Source organism: Propithecus coquereli, unplaced genomic scaffold, assembly GCF_000956105.1.
Source record: "Propithecus coquereli isolate 6110/MARCELLA unplaced genomic scaffold, Pcoq_1.0 Scaffold292, whole genome shotgun sequence".
In the NCBI taxonomy this organism is placed as follows: Eukaryota; Metazoa; Chordata; class Mammalia; order Primates; family Indriidae; genus Propithecus; species Propithecus coquereli.
This window is the reverse complement of record NW_012148530.1, coordinates 863,907-883,348: the sequence shown is the minus strand read 5'-3', so window position 1 is coordinate 883,348 and position 19,442 is coordinate 863,907. Positions and strand designations below refer to the sequence as shown.

General features: G+C 34.5%; 1 protein-coding gene across 1 annotated transcript in view; it reads left to right on the top strand.

Moving 5' to 3' along the window:
• Positions 1–3,112: 3,112 nt before the first annotated feature.
• BMP5 (bone morphogenetic protein 5) overlaps positions 3,113–19,442 on the top strand; it is a 128,329-nt gene continuing 111,999 nt past the window's right edge. The window contains exon 1 of the mRNA XM_012648706.1: positions 3,113–4,312. Within this exon, the coding sequence (XP_012504160.1) occupies positions 3,823–4,312 (490 nt within the window). The 5' untranslated portion in view covers positions 3,113–3,822. The remainder of the gene's footprint in view (positions 4,313–19,442) is intronic.

The following is a 19,442-nucleotide window of genomic DNA, read 5'->3' as shown; positions in this document are numbered from 1 at the left end:
TTACGATCCCTTTCAGGTTACAGAAGGCAAATCTAAGTCAGATGGTGGTGTTGTAGCACTGCTCTGTCTTTCTTTGGACCACACCATATTCTCTGTTTATATGTATGCTATAGTTTTTGCTCAAAAAGAGGGTGAACTGAAGCAATTTAATATCACAGATGCCACTCTGTTCTGCACTTGTATATGTATTCCCCAAAAAGTTTCGTGAAGGGGATACCTTCCCTGAATTCTCCCACTGCTGCCAGCCTCTTCGATGTCCAAGTGGTCTTCTTTCCACTTGGTCTTCTTTCCACCCTGCTTAGGAATTTTATGATCATCTTCAAATGATTTTGAATTATTTTCCAAACTTGAGAAGTAATTTAGGAATGCAGATGCCACTTCCACTGAGTATCTATCTTTCACTGTAGTCAAATCTTTCTATTAGGAGATTTTGTTTCAAGGAGAAAGTGCCACAACCACAGAAAACCAGAAGTAAAATAGGAAGATCCTTTTCTAGAACAAAACAGACTTATAAATATTTCAAATTTCTTTGGAGCAAATATCTTTTGAAAAGCTGGAAAAAAAATGGAATTGGTTGATTGGACATAGTTGGTTTGTATATCTATGGATTAAATAAATGTGTCAAATGTTAGTGAAGGAAAGCGAAAAATGAAAAGAAAGAATGACAGTGGAGAAATAAGTCTTATGTGGATTCCGCTGTGTTTGTTCCTTACCAGAAAGTCCCTTACATAAGAATATACCCAGGCGAATACTACATTGTATATTTTTATGAAGGCTCCTTTTTGCAAAACATACTTATCTTTAGGAACAATTCTCGTTATGCTCTGGGCTTTTCCCCTGTCCCTACATCTTCTTTCTTGGTATATGCTTATTCAGTATGTTCAATGCCTTGTACACTTTAAACGCATGCTCTGAAACTTGGAATGTTTATAACTGGCAGTTGCAAAATATCTTTCAAATTGCTGTCACATACTTAGATACAGATCTACCTGGAAATCCAAATGATGTGGTAAAATACATTTGCTTTTAATTGAAAATAAACCTGACTTTTCATTTGGTAGTTACCATTTCCCCTTTGTTCCTGGAAGAGTTTTTCTTTATTTTCTTTCTCTCCTTGCACATGTCGATCTTTTTTAAAAATGAATGTTTGCCAAATCTAGTTTGAGTTAGAAGGGAAGGTGGGGATGGTAGGTACTAAAAATTCTGACCAAGAACATTGGCAACTGGTTTCCAATACAGCGGTAGTCTATATGCCTGGTTAAGCAATTAAATTACAATTACATTAATTGATATTATAAATCATGCTTTGGGAAAATGAGTTTTTGAGATTCGTGACACCTAGTCTCATTTTTATTTTTCACATGTATCTTGGGGGAAAAATCAGCACATATGGAAGATAATAAGAGTTGTTTCTTCCTTTAGTGTGATCAATTTTTATTTTGTAACTATGATGTGCTTTAGAGATGTGAGGCAAATTCATAAACTTGGTAATTTATTTTAAAATACAGAAGAAAATCGTAGGCTACTTTATCTAGAACATGTTTTATAAATGCAGAAGAGAAAATTTTGCCTTAAAGGAATTGATTTGAATCTGTACCAATGACCAAAAATTTGTAGTTTGGTTTGAATATTAAATAAGCAATTTCAAGAATTTTAGCAGTTTAAACTATTTCTGATTGAAATGGTATTTCTTCATTTACTTCCAACCTGCATCACTGCTATTCTTTGTGATAGCTATTTTACAGGGGTGTTCCGTGTATGTCAGAATTTGAGTCTGCTACTGTGGCATCCTACATGGCTATTAATAAAGAATTTTCTGTAAGGCAAATATTAAACAGAATCATCAAGATTTTGTGCAGTGAGTTTGTATAAGAAAAATGATACAGACGATAAGATTCTGCAAGCCCTTTCAGTGTTTTGAACTCACCAATAAACTGAAGACTTGTGAGAAATATGACTTTTCTTTATACACTCAGAGGAAGTATTTAAAAAGAAATTAAACAAGAAACCAGGAGCCTCTAGGTAAAGTAAAGGAAAAACATTAAAATTTCATAACAGTTCTAGAATTTGCTCAATAAATTTACATTGGTATCAGAAAACTATCCCAGACAATGAAAGTACTGTGAGACTTAAGGTTAAGTGAGAGCTTGTAAGGAAAATTATAGCTGCACAAAAACATTGTAGACTTCCAAATTTTAAAGGCATTAAACATTAAGGATAAACACGTACTTTGCTCATTTCCTCAGATTAAGTATGGTATTTTAGAAAGGTGTACGCTTTCCCCATTTTACCCATCAAATTTTAAAAACTCAAATTTTAATCTGCATGTAGTCATGAAGAAAATTTGATTTGTGTTTATTTGCATGGGTTAAAACAAATCAAAGAACTGAGTATAATTTGTGGGAAATATCTAATTTGTAAGTCTGTGTACATTTCAAAAGAAATGACGTACAAGAATCATGATACTATATCTGAGGATATTTGTGTTTCAACTGTCTTGATTTAAAAAGAGAAATGTGAATATACTTTTTGCTTAAAATTTTGATATTTAAAGACACTTAATGCTGGGTTATCTAATCGTCGTGATTGAATTATTATAACTACTACTTTGGGAGCTAGAATATATTTACTAGTGATTAATTCTCTGTTTTTTATTTTTAAAAGATCTGGCTGCTCTTAAGAAACAGCAAATTACCTCAATTTACAACTCATCTTTCTATTTTTAAAGAAGTGCACTTTTATGACTTACAGAAACTAGAAATAATCTTAAGTATAGAACTGAGACAAATCATTTTTAATTTAGTCACAACCTGAGAACTAATATAGAAGTATATTAAGTGCATGCCATTAAAAAAAAAAGATCTAAAAGAGTACTATAGAAAATGGGTGGCAAAATTTTCAGTCTGCCACTTGAAACTGGCTTTTCTTTCCCCCAGAACTTGTGTGCTCCATGCATCACTGTTCTCTGTTAGATGCGTGGTTACAAAATTGTGAAAATGGAGGCTTTTCTGGTAGCAAAAGGGTTAAGTTCTTTTTGCTTTACCAGTTTCAAATTACAATGAGAAGCCTCTTCTTTCCCAGCAGGGTTGTGCTTACATTACTCTTTAGATCTCTCTTGAAGAGGGCTGGTATATTTGTGCCTGCTGGAGGTGGAATTAACAGTAAGAAGGAGAAAGGATTGAATGGACTTACAGGAAGGATTTCAAGTAAATTCAGGGAAACACATTTACTTGAATAGTACAACCTTGAGTATTATTTTACACTAAGACGACACAAAAGATGTTAAAGTTATCACCAAGCTGCCGGACAAATATATATTCCAACACCAAGGTGCAGATCAGCATAGATCTGTGATTCAGAAATCAAGATTTGTCTTGGAAAGAGCTCAAGGGTTGAGAAGAACTCAACAGCAAGTGAAGATACTTTGGGAACTACAGTTTATCAGAAGATCAACTTTCGTTAATTCAAATACCAAAGGCCTGATTATCATAAATTCATATAGGAATGCATAGGTCATCTGATCAAATAATATTAGCCGTCTTCTGCTACATCAATGCAGCAAAAACTCTTAACAACTGTGGATAATTGGAAATCTGAGTTTCAGCTTTCTTAGATATAACTACTCTTGACACATTGCAAAATATTTAAAATAGGACAGGAAAATCAGTGAGGATGTTGTGTTCAGAAAAATGTCACTGTCATGAAGAATAGGTAAATTTGTTTTTTCAGCTACTGGGAAAGTGTACCTCCCAGGAACTTAGATTTTTTTTTTTTAAGAGGACAAGAAAAACTAAAAATATAAACTTCTGCTTTTGGACAAAAATGCATCTGACTGTAGTTTTACTTAGGGGTGTTGTGGGTTTCCTCTGGAGCTGCTGGGTTCTAGTGGGTTATGCAAAAGGAGGTTTGGGAGACAATCATGTTCACTCCAGTTTTATTTATAGAAGACTACGGAACCACGAAAGACGGGAAATACAGAGGGAAATTCTCTCTATTTTGGGTTTGCCTCACAGACCCAGACCATTTTCACCTGGAAAACAGGCATCCTCTGCGCCTCTCTTTATGCTGGACCTATACAATGCCATGGCCAGTGAAGAAAACCCCGAAGAGTCGGAATACTCAGTGAGGGCATCTTTGGCAGGAGAGCCCAGAGGGGCAAGAAAGGGATACCCAGCCTCTCCCAATGGGTATCCTCGCGGCATACAGTTATCTCGGACCACTCCTCTGACCACCCAGAGTCCTCCTCTAGCCAGCCTACATGATACCAACTTTCTGAATGATGCTGACATGGTTATGAGCTTTGTCAACTTAGGTATGTTGTTCGTTTATTTGTTAATCTATGTTCTTACAACGTTGAAGTTTTCCTAATGGTAAAGTAGCTGCTTGGTAGGTGGTCATGTTTATGTAAAGTCATTTTCTATAACTCTCCTCTCTAGCTTCTGTTTTCTTTCTTTCATTGATATGAGGTAAGATTTTGCCTTAGGCAACAAAGTCAAATATATATTTAATATGAAAAGCTAAAATTAAACACTTATAGTTTGAGTAGCTTTGGCTGTTTTTAGATTTTGTTAAAATTTCAATCTTGCTGAAATATATGAATAAAAAGGCAGTAGTCTAAGAAAAGGGAAATTTATGAGGACAGCTTATGCTATGGGCAAAAAAAAAAAAAACAAGCACTTACAGATGGGAAAGTTAAAGTGACATTCTGAACCATTTTTTTTTTGTTAGTAATTTAAAGCACATATAAGTATATATTCACACAATAATAAAAAATTCTTAACTAGGGAAAGCAACTACCATAATAGTATTGATGTGAAATTAACTAAGATCAAATAATACTATAAAAGATCACTATGATAGAATACAGGAAGGGATTCTGAAATTCTATGAAAAATATTTTAGAAAAAAAGTTCCAATCTAACATTTCCTACCTGTAATGATTAAAATATGTCATTCTTACTTGACTTTTTTCATAGGCAAGGGAAATGTAAAACATGCTGCCATGGTCTTTACCTATACCTTTTACTTGAGATAAAATATTTAACTAAAAATTTCTGTAAATAGCAGCAATATTAGTGAATCATTTTTAAAATTATGTTTTACTCAAAGCTGGTACTTCATTGTAGTTTTTAGATATTAACAACATCAGATGGTAAATTAGTGTTCAATATTCTCTCTGGCAATAAAATGTAAAGCGCTTACCAATTTAAAATGATTTTATAAGAGCTATTGTTTTCTTTAAATATTTTAGTAAAAACTGAAGGTGAAATTTACTATCTTCTGACATTCAAAGAAAAATAACATGGAATGTATTTTATTTCTGAAGACTAAAAATTTTATCTACAAATTTAATTAACTGAGAAGAACTGAGAACTTTGTAATGTAATAACTTTTAAAACTTTCCTTTAAAAGTATAATCTGCTTTGACTTAAAATCGACATGTTTTATTATACACTTAATTAAAAACTTCCTCATATGATATCTCAAAGGAATTATCCTGTGAAAAGTCAGATAGCAAGAAGTCTTAATAACACATGGGTGCTTTTATAATATATATTACTTAATATGCTCTGCTCATTTGCTCTTACAATCCTAGCATGAAGGATAAGGTACCTAATAAATCATATGTTTTATGTTACTAGAGACAAAGCTCTCATTATTAGGTTTTAGTAAGTCATCATTCGTTGCACTCTTCAAGTGTCCTGGAGGCCTTTTCTTCTGCATATAATTAATAGATTTCACTTGGAACTTCTATGCCATTAAAATATAGTTTAATTCTAATTAAACTATATGATTGCATTTTCCTACTATAAGGGGGCATGCAAATGTGGCTCATGGTACATTTTACTTTGTAGCATTTCTAAAATATCATTTAAGAATTTAAAGTAGCTTCAGTACTAGAAAAATTGCAATCTAGCATAATTTACATGTTTGTAAGTTAAATCACTGGAAAAAATCAGTTCAGGTCATTTAAAATCTGATAGAGAAGAATTTGTTATGTTACATACTTTAAAAAACAGTAGCTCAGTCTTGAATTTGTCTTAATAATATATATTATTATAATTATTTTGATTATTCAAAAAGAGGTATTTTTTAAGAAAAGAATCAAGTATTATTTTAGCATTTGTGTGCCATTACTTTCTATTAATCTACATAGAGTATGAAGTCAAAAACAATAGTAAGCAGTTTTATTCAGTGATTTCAAGCACTTTTTTTCATTGTTAATGTATTATTAAGGAATACATTTTTAAATCAATTAAATTTTGATTATATTGTTCAGATTATAATAGCACAACAGTTTATCAGTTTATTACCTATACCAAGAAATATATTTATTCATTTTACTTTAGAGAAACAATGTTGGCTATGGGCTTTAGAAAATTTGATTTTTTTTATTTTTATTGTGCTTGAACTGTTGAGTAGTGATTTATCCTCGAGAACAAGCCATAATGTTTCTTCTTTATTTAATAATTGCAAACTAAATATCTCAAATGAAATTATTGACAAACTGATTCTGATACTAGGTGTTTCTCCTGGTAGTCTCCGAGAAAATTGAACTAGCATTCTATTATCCTTAGACCATGCCTTCTAACATATCCAAACCTTACAATCAACAACTGCTTAGTAAAAATCTTTAACTTCTCTATTTCTTTCATAATAAAATGGGCCAAAATGTACCCAGAAAAGGTAAATTTGTAATACCATTATTAACTGTAATAAGAATTTAAATGCTTTTTAATGTAATATTCATTAACAAATATTAACTGCAACTTGTTTCATGTTCTTATAAAACTCCAGACGATTTTATTTAATTTTATTCTTTAGTATCTTTAAAAAAATATGTATGTAGTTGAGACAAAGTGCAAATGAGTCAAATTAGCAAGAAGCAAGGGATTTTTACTGAGGAAGTCACCTGGATATTTAAATATGTGAAAAGAATGTGTTGACGTTTCCCATAATAACATGAATTACGTATAAAGGATCTAGTAGCATCCTTTTTTAAAATGCCTGTATGTTGTCATTTTCAAGTCAAACAATAAATTTTCTACAATTCATTCAGAAAGACATTTTTTTCAACATAAATTTTGCTCATCAAGAGCAATTAAACTTAATCCAAACTCAGAATTATATTTGGCAAAATACTTTTTAAACTTCAGGTAAGATAAGTTTTGTGTTCATAAGTGAAAAATAGATTAGAATTTACTAAAAGAAAAAAATAAAATGCATATAAATTGCCTTTAGGCATGTAAACATCCAAATATGAAACCAAACATGTCATTTTAACCTTTAAATTATATTAGTGATTTGTTCACTTTGCAGAAACAAATACAAATTAATTGTGTGAAGAGAAACTTTCCCTCTATCGTATTTATTATTTTCAGGCCAACTTTTGTAAGTCTCATAGTATAGAGCTTTTACAGATTCAGTTCTTTGCTTTTTCCCTAAAACTGTTGATTATCAGTGGAATTTTTGCTTAGTTAATGCCGCATTATTTTGTTAGTAACAAAAGATATCTTTCTAGTAAATTTTTTCTCTTTTAACCACCTCTTTTTCAAAAATGGTGCTAGTGTATGTATTAAATACCTATGCAAATTAAATGAATGATTAGATAATCTGTTTGCAATATTTAAGTATATCTCTATTTACATAAAGGTAAACATGTGGTGTATTTCAGGATCTTTCAGTTAGGAACTAATTTTATTTGATTACTTGGTGATAGTATCACTAAAAGAACATAACTTTGTAGATGTTTTAGAGGAAATTACAAAAAACCATAAAAACAGGAAATTTACTTTAATATTATTCTTTGTCTAGATGAATTTTTCTGAAAAGTTGAACTTTGGGTTTATCAGTGGTTTTTGACTCACTCACTAATCAGTGAAGTCAAATGCTTCTTAGATATATTCCAAAAATATATATCAATTCCAAGTATAAAAGGATTCAAATGTGATGCTTAATTTTTTTAATATTATATAACAACAGAATTAGTATGTTAAACATGAAAGAAAAAATGCTTTAAAAACTTTATATTAAGCCCTCCTTCCCCTACTTCCTCAAATCATTAAATTCTTCTGATACTGGAAGGAAAAAATGCTTATGTTCTCAGTTGTCAGATTTGAAAGACATCATTGATATTTATTGTTGTTTTTGGCTGACCCAAGTGCCCAGTGGAGAGGAATTTATATACAGATCTACCTAAAGATGCCTATCTATGTAGTCTCTCCAACAGGGTTATTAACACTTGTGTAACATAAACACACCCATAAACACATGCAAGATTTTTTTTAAGGGGGGATGGGCTGGGGAGAAAGATGATGTAAAGCCATTATAGTACATATTCATAAATTATGCCTGGAGTAGCAGATGCTAATATTGGGTAAAGCAACAATCATTCTTTACAACTTTTAACTTTTGAAGAGAAAGAATTTGCTGAGGGTGGAGACCTTTTTTTCTCTTCTTCCGTCACCCTTCACACTCATAAACATGACCAAAGGGATTCTTGTTCTCTTTTAAAGCTAGTTGATTGTCCAGTGACTGGTATGGCTGCCAGAGATAGTTACAATCATAGGTTAATTAACAAGATTTCTTGCAAATTTTAACGGTCAGTCACAAATAGCCGGTTTTAAAAGTTCAGGCTGGAATGAAGAAGATACGAACACATAAGCTAGAAGGACTTGGGACTGGCTCAACCACCACCTTCTCTCCCTCCTTCCCTTTCATTCTTCCGTTCTCTGTAGTATCACTGCCTTCTCTCCCCAACCCCACATTTTTTGGCCTTTCCTCTTTAGTTCTGTGGTCTCTAGCCTTAGGCTCTCTTGGCACCCCTTGTCTTGCCACCCCCACCCTTCCTGGGATCTGCCTTTGGTCCTAGTTTCTTCATAGCTGGAGGCGTAGGTTAGTTGAAAATCAATTAGTTACAGTTTGAGAATGTAGGTACAGTCTCCTGTTTTCTCTCTGGTGGAGAAGGAAAAGGTTATGACTTGCCAATTGCAGGCTCCACCCACTGGGAGAAAAGCTCCCCAGGGCATCAGAACTGCCCTAGCTCCTGCCATCGCCTATAATTGTTTGCCCATCATTCCATCCTTCTTTGCCTCCTCATCTCTCCCTGAGGATCCCATTAGCAGAATTTAATTGTGTTTTGCCTTTGCTAGCTTATAAAATAATCAACATTTAAAAGAAGAAATTTAAAGGAATGTTAAAAAAAAGGAGGAAACTTACAATGTTGAGCAAAAATAACACTCATCAAACATGCAATTCCCATTTTGCGTATGTTATCTTTATTTCATACCCGTGGCACTCCTGTGAAGAAATTATTTTCTTTTTTTTAAGCTGAGGTGACGAGAGAGAAGGAAGAGATCGAGTGTTAAGAGTTGGAGGCATAGGACGATGAGGATGAGATGAGAAAGAAAGAAAATATTTTTTAAAAAGTACTTGAAAGAAAGAAAGTGAATGAAATGACTCCTTAAAGGCTGATCTTAGAGTTGTGCAGGTGGGGGGTGTTGGGAAATCCTCAGTCTACCTCATACTGACACAGCAGCTAATTCAGCATCCCCTACCACATCAGCTCCAGGGGAAAGCCCTTTCATCCTCACACGCTAAAATACCGAAGTGGGGAAAAGAGGGGGGTTGTCTCAGTGTGTGTGTACAAGGAGCAAACAGACGGGCTACTCACATTTACAGTCATAAATAATGTAGTAGCTCAGCTTTAAAAAACCACAGGTTAAAGGAAGAGGCTTTCCTGACGCACAGAGAGGGGCTGAGATCAGAGGAGTAACTGAATGGGTTGGAGGGAAACAATGAATCCCTTGTTCTAAGTAATATTTATGAGTGCTTCTTTGCACCTTAAGTTCATATTTTATTGGCTGGGCTGTGGGGTTTCCCCATTTGCTCATCTCTTAAAATAATACCCTAGGCTAAGATATCCTTTAAATCATGCCAGTCAGCCTTGACAAACAGCTCATTTATTTGGAGGAAAAGGGGGTCTGTTTTGATTTGGACGTCAGATTGGGATGTTTAAGATTCAGCTCACAAGGCTTGGCAGTAAGATAAAAATAATTGTGGGAGTATTCACCTGCCTTTTTCAGAGAAGTGTAAAAGAATCCACATAACCAAGCGTTAGGAACCCCTGATTTGTATGAGTCTTGTCCCAACGATGGTTGATAAATTGTAATTTAAAAAGGTAGAAACAAAATCTATTAAAGTGTACAATGTTTAAAATGAGAGAAAAGTAATCATTTGTAGATTAGTAAGAAAAATCTTTAGTGGTTTAGGGGGGAAAAGAAAACAATAGCAACAGCAAAGATAACAAACCTTCCTAACCAAAGAGACTGCATTATCCCTGCTTGGAAGGCAGTAAATATTACATAAAACTTAGAAACCTAAACCTTGTATAATTCTGAATAGTATGATATAGAAATTAAACTAAGATATGTGCTATTTTATAATTTCAAATCCTTGTCTTAGATATTGTGTTTAATTTCTTTCTAGAAGTAAATATTAACAACTTTTATTGTTCTTGTTAAACAGGTTTCCTGGAGTTGTTAGGAATAAAGAAAATAGTTTAAAAAGGTGACGATCAACAGATGTAAATCCTACTTGGATTTTATTCAGGACTATAAGACATGTCAAAATCAAGAAAAGATTTATTAACATTTACAAAATCCTTCAGCTATTTTTATGCTATCGTGATATGAGTTCTACATTGTTGTGCACACATTTTCTGTCCCTGTTGTGGCTCTGTGATCAATCTTTCTGTACAGGAGACACAGCCATTTCCACAGTCTTAAGTTTGTGACATATTAGCACTCACATGACTTTAAAGATTAATTATAAATTTAACCTAATTGCTTTCTTTTCTGTGCTTCCATTGCAGAAGTAGAGTAGCATAGAGGAAGCCAGAATGCCTGGATTGGAATCCCATATTCTATACTTACTAGCAGTGTGGACTTGAGCAAGTTACTTAAATTCTTTGTGCCTCTGCTTCCTTGTCTAAAAAGTGCAGATAATAATGACACCTTCTTCATTGGGTTTTGAGAAAATTAAATGAATTAGACTGTACACACTTTTAAAAACAGTATTTGGAACATAGTAAGACCTCAACAAATGTCTGTTGCTGTTATTAAAGTTGTATTTGTATCTAACATGTGTACCAATTTGCAGGAGTGCCTACATAATCTGTGGAGCATGGTGCAAAATGAAAACTCAAGCCCCTTGTTCAAAAATTATTAAGAATTTCAAGAAGGTGACAGAAGAGTATTAGACCAAGAGCGGAGCCCTTCTGAGCCCAGGGCCCTGTGCAACTGCACAGGTCACATGCCCACGAAGCTGGTCCTATTTGTTCGATTACATGTTGTGACAGCAGGAACCATTCTCTGTTCATCCCTTTTTACCCCTAGATATGTATCAGCATTCCAGAAGGAAAGACACAACATGTGTAAACTAAATCATTTGAGGAAAGTTTATCTAATGTTACAACATTTACAGTGTTGTGGGCAAAGATTTTTTTTTGGCAAATCAGAGGATAATGCAGTACCCTGGGATTGCAGGGTAGACTTCACTACTCCTGGTCAAGGGGCAGAAATAGTTACCTGAACACTCAGAGGGGAGATGTATGGGAAGGTGCCCTGGCAGAAGCTGTGGCCTTTGGGAGAAAGATGCCATGCAGCCAGCACCTAGATATTCATCAAGCGGGAGACCAAGGGCTAAATACCCTACCATCCTTTTCTGTCGTGTTTCCCTTCATTGATCCTTGCCGACAGCCAGAGGGCCATGAGCCCATTGGTGCAGCTCCCGAAAGCCAGTCTCTTACTGCAAAAAGCAGAGAGAGACATGTGGACAGCGCATCTTGAGGCACAAATGGAAGATATTTGGCATAGATGGGTAAATAAATATCGGGTAATTAGACAAAAAGAGATCTAAAATCACTTCAATTTCAATGCAAGTTCCTGATATATATGTTAACTTTTGTCTTAGTTAATTTATAATAGAATTCAAGAAATAATCATAATTTAGTGTGACAGATAATTACTTCAGGAGTTGGTGAAGTAAAGTGGTCAAAATAAGCATGGCATACTGAAAAAAAAAAAAAAACACCCTTAAATTCTGGGTCAGTAACTTTAGCTGATATAGTAAAACTATTTTACAGCAAACTAAAGTTTAAAACAAACAAAAAAGCCCTGAAAAACAAAATCCTCCCAAACAAGGAGAGGTAGCACTTTCAAATTATAATATGAACATGAGACTGCAGCTGCCAATCAAAAACTTCAGCACAGGAAGCACTAGAGTATATGCAAATATGCAGGGCAAAATGAAGAGCAATATATCTTTTAAGTCTTTAGGCCTGTTTATTCTCAGTTGTATGCTATACATACCTTCTGAAATGACCCATGACTGTGTGTTAAAGTGTTTTTGAATTCTGGGTGGAATCACATGATATTCTTACATGCATCATTCACATTCCACAGTTAATGTTGCAGGCTAAAATAATGTTAAAATGAGGTAAATTGGGATTATTGTCTTTCTTCTTTACTACCTTTAGTCTTCCCTGACAGAGTGCCTGTGACTCGGAGTGGCAGAATTTAGTGGAGGAATAGGTATGTTAGCTATTTAGTTCTCATAAATAACCAACTGCTAAGCCTTGAGGCCAGAGCCACCTCCTGCCCTTTAATCACAGAGAAGCATAGACTAGAACAGCCCCTTTCCAGTAAAGTCTATGTTCCCATTCAAAGCTGCTAAGGTTGGTAATTTTACTTCTGTAGTTATTATTAAATAAAACAAAAGAAGAGGGAGCTCAACTTGGAAATTGTGTAGGCTCCTCTGCAAATAACCTTGATGTAGGCACTGAAGACTTAATCAATGGGGAAGAAATGAACGTCGTCAATTAAATAAGCTTTATGACTAAGGCTTTTGTAAGTATATTCTTCGCTCTGAGTGAAGAGGGATCATTTGGTTGTCCCTTAACTATCTTTTTAGGGTTTGAGTGTAAGGGCTTTGGAGTCAGACTGGTTTGAATACCAGCTTTGAATTTAACAGCCGAATATCCTTAAGCAAACCACTTCACCTTATTGGAACTGTTTCCTGATCTCTTAAGTGAAGCTCAAAATATAGAATTGTACTAAGGATTTAATAAGGTATGGTTATAGGCCTTTAATTCTACATGAGATAAGTAATCAATTAATGGTCCCTACTGCTACTAAAACTACTTCTATTAGAATAGAATCTAGAGAGCTCTAATGTTAGAGGGAATCTATATTCAGTCCACTAGACTTTGTTAAATAAATACCGTGCTGAAATTCTAAAACATTATGCACACAACTTTTTGTCTATTCAAACGAAAATGAACCCTTGAGTTTTATTGACTGTGTCTTCAAGTTGGACCATTGATGGACTCTGGTCCCCCATTAGGGTGTCCTGGAAAAGATCAGTGCCTGACAGAACCTTCCTGAGACTGGTTGTGGCGCTTCCCTTTGAGCACCCAAAGGCAACATTTTCTGTGATGAGCTGCTGAAAGGAGCTTTTCATATTACCTTTGATCAGAGTCCTAGAACTATTCCATGGTTTTACTTTAATTCCAGATATTACCTGTTCCATTTCCTTGCTTATTACAGAGATGGGGAAACTGATTGCAAGCCAAAGTAATAATATACAATTGGAAGATATTTGGTTGTAAAGACACAGACACTCTATAAAAGACCCTTTGAAAGAAGGAAAAAAAATTTGAAGAGCTTTTAATGATTATTTTCATAAGTCAATTTGCTTTTTGAATTTTAATTTTTAAAAAGTTGGTTCATGATGAAAATCTAGGTGAATAAACTCCTGGACTCTAAGTAGGAAAGTCATTCTGTTCAAATAATCATTCAATTTGGGATCTATTAGTAGTGCTTGTAACTCATAATGTCTGAATTTATGATTTATAATTTATAGGTATTCTCATTACTATTTCTATAATTATCATAATTTTGTTTCTATTTAATACCATTCAGGCTTAAGTATTGTCACATTCCTAGATTATTTGGGTTGATTTTTTTTTCAGATGAAGCTGTCAGATATTTTTGTGAATTTTCTTGAGTTATTGTAATATCTTATAATATTTGAAACAGGATGGGAATTTATGGGTTTGATTTCAAAAACCACGCAAAAGACCATATATAAACTGTGCACATCTTCTGTTCACAGTATATACATTGTAAAGTAATTAAATTGATTTTTGATATTTCATAATATATTAAGTGGAAAAACATGGATTTGTTATTTTTTCATTATTTGATAAGATGCTACACCATAAGTCATTATGATGATTTCTTAGTCTGTTTAGTCTTGCTGTAACAGAATACCTGAGTTCATAAATTTATAAAGCTTTATAATTTATAAAGAAAAGAAATGTATTTGGCTCATGATCCTGGAGGTTGAGACCTTCAAAATCAGGCAGCCCATCTGGTAAGGATCTCCTGCTGCTTTAACTCACGGCAGAAAGTGGAAGGGAAAGTGGACACATGCAAAGAGACACACATGAGAGGCTGGGCTTGCTTATAACAACCTGCTCTCAAGGGAACTCAATAAGAACTCACTCCCATGAGATGGCATTAATCTATTCATGGTGGCAGTGTTCCCATGATCCAAGTACCTCCCACTAGGTTCCAACTCCCAACACCACCATATTGGAAATCAAATTTGAATATGAGTTTCAGAGGGGATACTCAAACCATAGCAGATGATCTTTGCTGCATTTTTAATTGGGGTGAGTAAAGTTTTTAAGGTATGGATTCCAATTACATGTATATTGACATATTCAAATCAACATTTAAGATTTTTCTCTTCTATGCTTCCATATCAAAAACAATTATTATTCTTCAGTTGTTTACATTGATGAAGAATGTTACTTATGAGGAGAATTTTACTTATCAGAATAAAAATATCAATTAATATATTTTCTATATGTGTGATGCATTTAAAGCATGGTTATGTATCACTTAATGATGGGAACACATTCTGAGAAATGTGTTTTTAGGCGATTTTGTACTTACACAGACCTAGATGGTATAGCCTACTATAACACCTAGGCTATATGGTATAGTTTATTGCTGCTAGCTTACAAATCCGTATAGCATGCTACTGCGCTGAATACTGTAAGCAATTGTAACACGGTGGTGTTTGTGTATCTAAACCTATCTAAAAAATGGTTGTGCTGTGATATTATGATAGCGCTGGAGTCACTAGGCAATAGGAATTTTTCGGCTTCATGATAATTTTATGAGACCACTGTTGCATATGTGGTCCGCATTGACTGAAACATTGTTATGTGGTTCATGGCTGTATATTGACATTGTCAGGTTGTAGAATAGTATAGTTGTAGCAGTAGTAATTAAAGCAACAATAACAGCAATAGATGTAATTCCTATGCCAGAAACTAGACTAAGTGATTTGCATCTATTATTTTAAATAATTCACATCTGAATTCTATGGGTAAATATGTTTGTGTCCCCAATATACTGATGTAGAAATTGAGGGTATTCAAAGGGTAAATAACTTACAAAAGTCCCCCAGCTAGTGAATGGCAGAAGCATTACAGTACCATGATCTGTCTGGCTACAATTTTTCTGTTCTTTGCCATGACTCTTTAGCTTGGTAACCCACTTTTGGAGAAGACAAAAATGATACAACTTGTAAGAACACTATTAGTAATGGCCTATACTTTTAAAAAGCATCTACATAAAGATGCTTTTTATGTGGTTTCACCTAAATAACTGCAGGATACGGCACTCAAGGAAGTAGATATGATCCCACAACACGAATCTACAGAAACTGGAGTTCTAAAAGGTCATTCATTCAGTCATTTAACAAATATAAGCTGATTACCTACTATTGGGCCAGACACTGTGTGAAAGACTGTGCCTATTTTATTGCCAAGATCACAGGGCAAAGGAGCCAGGGCTAGGCCCAGAATCCTTGATTCTCGTGCCAGGATTTTTTTGCTCAATGTCACATATTTTAAATAAATCACAACAAAAATCTAGCAGCAAGTAAATTTAAAAACATTAGCACAAATTATCTAAAAGACTATATTCCCTTGTTATTTAAATAATCATTTGAATTAATCTCCTGCACATGGAGAAAATGTTTTTTAAACTTTACTCCCTGTAAAGAAATCTTTTAAAAAAGTCTGTTACCAATAAACAGAATCTAAGGAAGTCTTTTCGTCCCCAAAGCATGGAACAGGGTAGAATCAAGCTGCGGCAAAACCTAAGGGGGTCTCTCAGAAGCCTGCTTGTCTCGCTGTAGGAATTTACTGATATGGAGGCTCCAGGGATTTTAAAGGAAATACCTAAAAGGAAGGTTTATATTTTACACTGGATGGTAACTGTATATTCCATAGCATAAGTGTGCCTCAAATACTCATTTTTTGTGTTGTACTCAGGAAATAAGGGTAAAAGAATATATAGTGTTTCAAAATTAAGCAGTTTGAACTAAGTCTTGGCCCCTGGTCCTACCTTACTTCAATTGTATTTGATAAAGCTTTTCACCTAAAGCAATATTCTATTGCTAACAAGATTGTACTCAGTATTTGCTTTGTTACTGTATACACTGAACGTGATGTGGTTTCAAGTTATAGTAAGAGTCAATGGAGACACATTTTACCAATTGGAAAATAAAAGAGAATTCTGACAATTGGTATAAGGACCACTTTGATGTATTTCCTTGAATCACTCAGGATCTTGAGCATTGGGCAACGATTACTTCAAGTTGATTGTTGAGAAAAATTGACCAATATTCTATGACTACTCTAGTTTACTGTGATTGTGAAATAAAAATTGCGCAAAATGTGGATCTCAGTCTACTGGTACACCACCACGGTTGTTGGTGTTCACCTGTCAATTCATATCAACCAAACACTTTCACTTTTCTTAAAGTGAAAGAACTGAAAACTTGTAATGATCTCTGCGGTACTGGATATTCACTGTTTTCCGCAGGTGGCATGTATTCAATGCATGTGCTTATGAAGGGCAGGAAAGCATGGAATAGCAGTTCAAGTGTGAACTTTTACAGTTTCTATAAAGTGACCCTATTTTATATATGAGGAAAGTGAGACACTGAGACTTTAAGTTCTTTGTCCAAATACTACATCTTGTAATAGGAGGAACTGGATTCAGAGTTCGAGCTATTCACGGCTGTGATGCGTAATCTTTGTAAATGCTGTTGGGAAGGCTGTTGGGATATTGCTTGAACTCTTTGTAAAGTTCTACATGTTCTTCTAACATATCATGTATTGAATTTGGAGTATTTTCACTTCATAAGTAATGGACATAAAAATGTCATAAAATGACATAAAAATATTTTAGGGGAAAATTCTCCAATAATGAGTTTACCAAGAGTCTCCTCCCTGGAGCTCACCTCTTACAGACCTCTGATGGAAGAACTGTGTTGCTGTGGCCTTCTGAAGGAGGCAAATACTCACAAAGCAGAGGGAGAGAAACACTTTGCGGACACCAAGGATACTGACCTTCGTGCCATGCAACATAACTGGTCAGTAACGAGGGGTGGAAAGGTGACCTGTGTTGTTGACTCCCACTTTTAAAAGACAGACTTGGCACGAACAAGATTAACATTTGGAAAAATGGGAAAGAGGCAAAACATCAAAGTTATAAACAGTAGTAGGCCTCAAAAGCAGTGGTTGGAGATTGGAATAAAGTAATAGTGAGTTCATTTGGATGGTGGAAGATTTCCAATCTGCTGGCCAGTATAGAAGGCCACACAAGCAGGGCTACCCTGCAGCTAAGTATGAGTGCCTTCCCCCAGCTTCTCTGACTCAACCCTGGGTTGGCCAGGGAACATCATGAGAAACCTACTAAAGTGGAAATTTGAACTGCAGGACTATCTACAACCTCTAAGTTAGGAATCTCCTGCTGCTGTAGATGGAAACTGGCAGAAAGCCTCTGTTTCACCCTGCCAGGTATGGTCGAAACCTCCTCTGTATTCTGCATAATATTGAACACCCCACATTTAATACATATCTCTTGATTTGTAGCAGTTACCGCCCTAATCTCTTGCTTGTGGAAAGTGAGTTCCTCACTATGGCTCACTTATTTCCCCTGTACCACACAAAAACTAAATATATTATTTCTGCCCCTTGTGTGTCTTACGTATTAAAGGCTAAGGACTTGAGATAATTAATTTTTTTCCAAAAGAAAATATTTCTGGAACTACACTAGTTTTCAAAGCAAAATGCTAAAGTACCTGAGGACAATTTTACTCCCAGCTACCCTCAGCTCTCAACACCAAGCAGAGGAAATAAAAAAAAAAAATTGTAAAAAGCAAATATAATTGTTAATATGTTGACTTTCAACTAAACACCTGAGAACTAATCTCTGCTTTGAAAAGCAAGTTAAGAGGTAGCTGAAGAGTAAAAGTGAGCATTTAGGATGTCACCTGCTGCTTTTTAAATATTCAGTTTTCTTCATCACTCTCTCTTCTTCCCTTTACCTAGCCACTCTTATTCAATCTACCTACAGATCAATTGTAATGTAAGACATGTAAGGGATCTCAATATCTGATATCTAATTATTTAGTCTGAGACATACTTAGGAAGTCAGATGATAAACTTATAGTTTATGAATAGGTGAAACATTTTATTTAATTTTAATTAGACTAAATTCATTGATATATGATGACTAAAGCATGTGCTTAATCATAATTATTCAAATGTCTTCTGTATTTTGAATAATATATTCTTTTTAATTCTTTGTCAGTATTTTCTAAAGTGCATTTTATTGAAAATATTTCTATGTCCTTCTAAGAGATGTTATCTGAACTTTTCTAGTCAAATTTGAACCACATGGAGAAACTAATCCAATAGGTTCTTAAATTTTCAGGGCAGGACTCCTCAGTGTGTTTATTATGCTAATGAGCATTGTGAATCTCTGCAAGGAGGATATAGATTATAGTGTTTCATAAACACATTGGAGTCTGGAACTCTCCTAACAGTACCATGGATGCCTAGTGTTACAGGGAATTCACTCTGAGAAACACTCCTCTATGAGGAAACCCTGTTCTATAAAAGCCATTTTGGAAATATGACAAGCAGAACATGATGATAACCTAATTTGTTGACACTGTGGTCAATTTATATTCCAAATTAAAAGGAGCAGGAAAGGAGTTAGAATTCCACTACCTAGGGCCAACTATTGTTGATATTTTTGTACGTTTCCTTTCATACTTTAAAAATATACCTTTTCCATATAGTTGAACCATGTTTATGCAAGGTTGTACCCTTATTTTGTTCTTGATTTTTTAGTATTTGGTCTTTCTCATTTGTTCATTTGCTCATTAGGAGCTTATTTTATTTTATTTTATTTTTTTTGAGACAGAGTCTCACTGTGTTGCCCGGGCTAGAGTGCTGTGGCGTCAGCCTAGCTCACAGCAACCTCAAACTCCTGGGCTCAAGCGAT